The sequence below is a fragment of the Coptis chinensis genome, chromosome 1 (genome assembly GCF_015680905.1).
Source record: "Coptis chinensis isolate HL-2020 chromosome 1, ASM1568090v1, whole genome shotgun sequence".
Taxonomy (NCBI): Eukaryota; Viridiplantae; Streptophyta; class Magnoliopsida; order Ranunculales; family Ranunculaceae; genus Coptis; species Coptis chinensis.
In genome coordinates, this window is record NC_141456.1 from 16,880,319 (window position 1) to 16,884,332 (window position 4,014).

At 37.9% G+C, this 4,014-nt stretch overlaps 1 protein-coding gene across 1 annotated transcript; it reads left to right on the forward strand.

The window, feature by feature from the left end:
* Window positions 1-2,715: 2,715 nt before the first annotated feature.
* Window positions 2,716-3,679, forward strand: LOC147522551 (protein FAR1-RELATED SEQUENCE 5-like). Its single transcript, XM_086568007.1, has 2 exons — window positions 2,716-2,889; window positions 3,167-3,679. The coding sequence occupies exons 1-2, from the start codon at window positions 2,716-2,718 to the stop codon at window positions 3,677-3,679; spliced, it is 687 nt and encodes a 228-aa protein (XP_086424133.1).
* Window positions 3,680-4,014: the final 335 nt, after the last annotated feature.

Consider the following 4,014-nt stretch of genomic DNA (forward strand, 5'->3'; position numbering starts at 1 on the left):
ATGGACACTTTGTATATGACATATGGCCACTTCCATAGTTATTTATCTGTAAAAGAGACACTTTTAAGGTCTTGAACCCAAGAGTTAGTTGTGTAACTAAAGAATAGAAATAGTTTTCTTTTTAATTAGTCGTGTCCTTGTGTCCTAGTTCAAATAGGTCGTAGTTTTCTTTTTATTGGTTTGTTAGACAAGTGTAGCTAAATGGATGTTTGTTTGTTTGGATTTTTGTTACTGTAGATGGAAAGAACTCTGTGCAATAGGTGTGGTGATAACACTCATTCATCAGAGAAATGTTGTTGGCTGTCTACGCCTTGTTGCATTCGAAAATGTCGTGGAAGTAGGATCCTGAAACAGTCGAGCCAAATCCAATCTCTTGGGAAAAAAATTTTGACCTGTCGCGCTTGCGGAGACTTCCAATGGTTGGAAGACGCGAGAGCATCGTCATTAGTACCTCTAGAGAATCTAAGATGCAGACAGTTGAATTGCGCGGGGTTCAGAAAGGTTAACACAACAATGAAGAAAACGGAAAATGAAGGCAGAAAATTCTTGAATTGCACCGAGTGTGGGAAGGATTTTGAATGGTTGGATACTTTGTTAGCTTTGTTAAGGAGCAACATTGAGTTGGCAGCGAGTTCAAGCTCTTCCACAGTCACCTCTTCCTCGTCTTCAAAAAAAGATAAAAAAGTCAAAATTACACTTGAAATTGACGACGATGGTTTGTCGAAAAGAATTCGAAGTTTCATTGTAAAATTATGATGAGTCGTGGTTGATTTCAAGTTCTTTGTATTGCGTTTTTGTGAACTTGTGGTGAATGTAATTATGTTTGGTTAATTCATTTTGTGAACTTGTTTGGTTAATCCATTTTGCTTATCTTGGTAACAACTTGTGGTGAACTTGTGGTTATGACTCGATGTAACTATGACTCGGTTATGAACTTGTGGTGAACTTGTGCTTTATCTACTTGTAACTATGACTCGATTTATTTGCTACTGAGAATCTTGTGTTGATGTAACAATGAATAAATTTGATTGGTAGTTTGTTCTAATAATAATGAATAAGTTTGATTGGTAGTTTGTTCTAATAGTTTTACGTCGAAAAATAAAAGCTAAATAAAAGTTGTCACAGTTCCTACAACTTAAATAGTTTTGTGTCATAAACATAAAGATAAACAAGTTCCTACAAGCCGTCGTCGAGAACAAGTACAAGCCGTCCGAGTATTGGTATTTCACGTAAAACATACAAAAAACCGCAAGTAGAATAGAAAAAGACAATGAGAACACCGACTGAAAAAGCACAAGCTAACATAACATAACACAAGTCCGTACTAGTTTTACACTCGACAACTTATGATTTTAGTTTGTCATTGCAGAACGTAATGTTTTTTGCCAAAACATTTAAACAACTGTTTTTGCATCTTGAACGGTGTGGCCTAAACCCTAAACACCTTTTGAACGGTGTGTGGCCACACCGCTCAAGAGGCAAAAACAGACAACACCATTTTTATCCAAGCTCAAATCCCAAAGCGACATGGCCACACCGTTTGGGACCTAGTCCAAACGGTGTGGCCACACCGCTTGGGACTAAATCCAAACGGTATGATCACACCGTTCAAGAGGGAAAAAAACAGACCACCATTTTTATCAAGCTCAAATCCCAAACGGCATGGCCACACCGCTTGGGACCTAGTGAAAAACGGTGTGGCCGCACCGCTCAAGAGAGAAAAACAGATCCACGCTCAAATCCCAAACGAAATTTCAGAAAAACAAAATTTTGCAAAGCAAAAAACACGAAATAAACAAAACATTACATCGAGAATTCTTCTCCAAAAAATTTCTACCCTCTTCTCTCCATAATTCACGAGTGGGTTCTCTCTTTGGGCTGTGTGCTTCTTTCACAAAAGGTAATTTCTCTATTTCTCATTAATTTCTCTATTTTGAATTTCCTTATGCATTTTCTCGACTAGCCTTATTATACATTTACACTTGTGACTTGCTTAAATGGACAACAATTTGTTTGAGTTGTAGTTGCTACTATACTTTGTTCACAATGCCCTTGTTTCCACAATTTTGACATTTTTTGTTACTGTAGATGGACGACTCAATATTGATTGATGAAGTCGGAGAGAAGGAAGAATACGGTTCAGGTGAGCTAATGTTTCAATTTTATTTTCGATTTCTACCAACGAATTCAATACTGTATTATTGTACCGTGTTAGTTTATTTTTTTTTGACGTGGACACATTTATTTGCGCAGCATCGAAGTCTTTTATGCACCTTTCGTGGCATTTTCTTCCTCTGCTCAACCTCCGAGTTTGAAGTGGAAGTGGAAATTGTGAAGCCACCATGTTTGGGAATGTGTTTTGAAACTCTTGAGGCTGCAAAACAATTCTATATAGATTACGGAAAATCGTTTGGATTTAGTCCAGTAATTCGAAGCTCTGAAAAATCAGTTTCTCGTTCGGATGAAGTTAGTAGTTGTCAAATGACTTACTCGATTTGGGGTTTATAGAGATCGAGGAGGCAAAAATAAGAATGTGGATGGAACCGAGAAAGAAGTGAGAAAAAGAAACACAAATACAGTTAAATGTGGGTGCCTTGCTTCAATGAGGGTGACAAAGCAAAATAGTGGAATCTGGAAAGTGATGAAATTTAGTAGCGAGCACAATCACAACCCGGTTAGTCCGGCAAAAAGAATCGTATGCCTGTTAATAGAAATATGCCTGCTGCAGCTAAGGTGTTGATTGACTCATTTCGTGATGGTGGTGTACTGTGGAATAAAGTTGTTGATATACTTGACGGAGTACAAATTGGTTTTGATGATAGGGATTGTTGGAACCATTTGGGCCCCTCGAAAAGAATACAAGAAACCGTGAGAGGTGATGCTACAGCGGTGCTTCATTTTTCAAGAAAAAAAGTATAGAGGATCCTAATTTCTTTTATGCAATACGATGGATCATGAAGCAAGGGCCATTAATTTTTCCGGGTAGATGGTCGGTCGCTGCATTACCGCTTTCAATATTTTGGTGACGTGGTTTTCTTTGATACCACATATCGTAAGAATGTATATGAAATGCCATTAAGCCCCATTTATCGGAGTTAACCACCATATGCAATCAATCCAATTTGGTTGTGCACTACTTTTGGATGAAACGTAAGATTCTTTTCAGGTGGGTTTTGAGACTTGGCTTGGAGCTATGGGCGGACGTGCCCCATCTGCAATTATCACAGATCAAGATAGAGCTATGACTCTAGCTATTGGTACGGTATTCCCTAATACTCGACACAGATTCTGCCTATGGCATATTATGAAGAAGTTCCCTGAAAAACTTCCAAATTATTATTATCGGAAGTCAAAATTCAAAAAAGAATTCAAACACTGTATTCGGCAAATATTTATTCCTGATGTGTTTGAAAGGAGGTGGGCAGAATTGATGTCTAGTTTTAAGTTGGAGGAGAATGAATGGCTTCAAGAGATGTACAAGATTCGACACAAATGGGCTCCAGTTTATCACTTGGATACTTTTTATGCCGGCACTTCGACTACCGGCTTCCGAAGCATGAATTTCGTTTACAAGAACTTTTTCACATCTACGACAACTCTTAGAGAGTTTGTAGTGAAGAATGATAAGTGTTTGATGAGGATTGTTGAAAGAGAAAAAAAAAAGGATTATATTACTTGAACACTTTCGAATCGGATTATAGGCGTGTAATTCATTTCTCTTGAAGAGTGCGACAAGTGTATACACAAGGAATGCTTATGATAGATTCAAGCAAGAATTCGAAGTTAGCTGAAACCGAGTATGTCCCGCATGATGATGAAAAAAGGTAATGACGGCAATGTAACCTACACTTATAAGTCGCGAAGTTACAGTGTGACGAAATGAATGGAAGGTGAAGTTCAACCCAAATGACAAAAGAAGGTAATTGTGAATGCAAAACTTTTGAATTTCGGGGATACCTTGTGGACACCTCATAAAGGTATTTCGTGAGTGATATTGAGATTCCCGAGCTCTTT

Coding starts and splice junctions, on each gene's coding strand:
- LOC147522551 (XM_086568007.1), top strand. CDS start 2,716: ATGCCTGCTGCAGCTAAGGTGTTGATTGACTCATTTCGTGATGGTGGT. Junction 2,890..3,166: donor TGAGAGGTGATGCTACAGCG/GTGCTTCATTTT, acceptor GATTCTTTTCAG/GTGGGTTTTGAGACTTGGCT.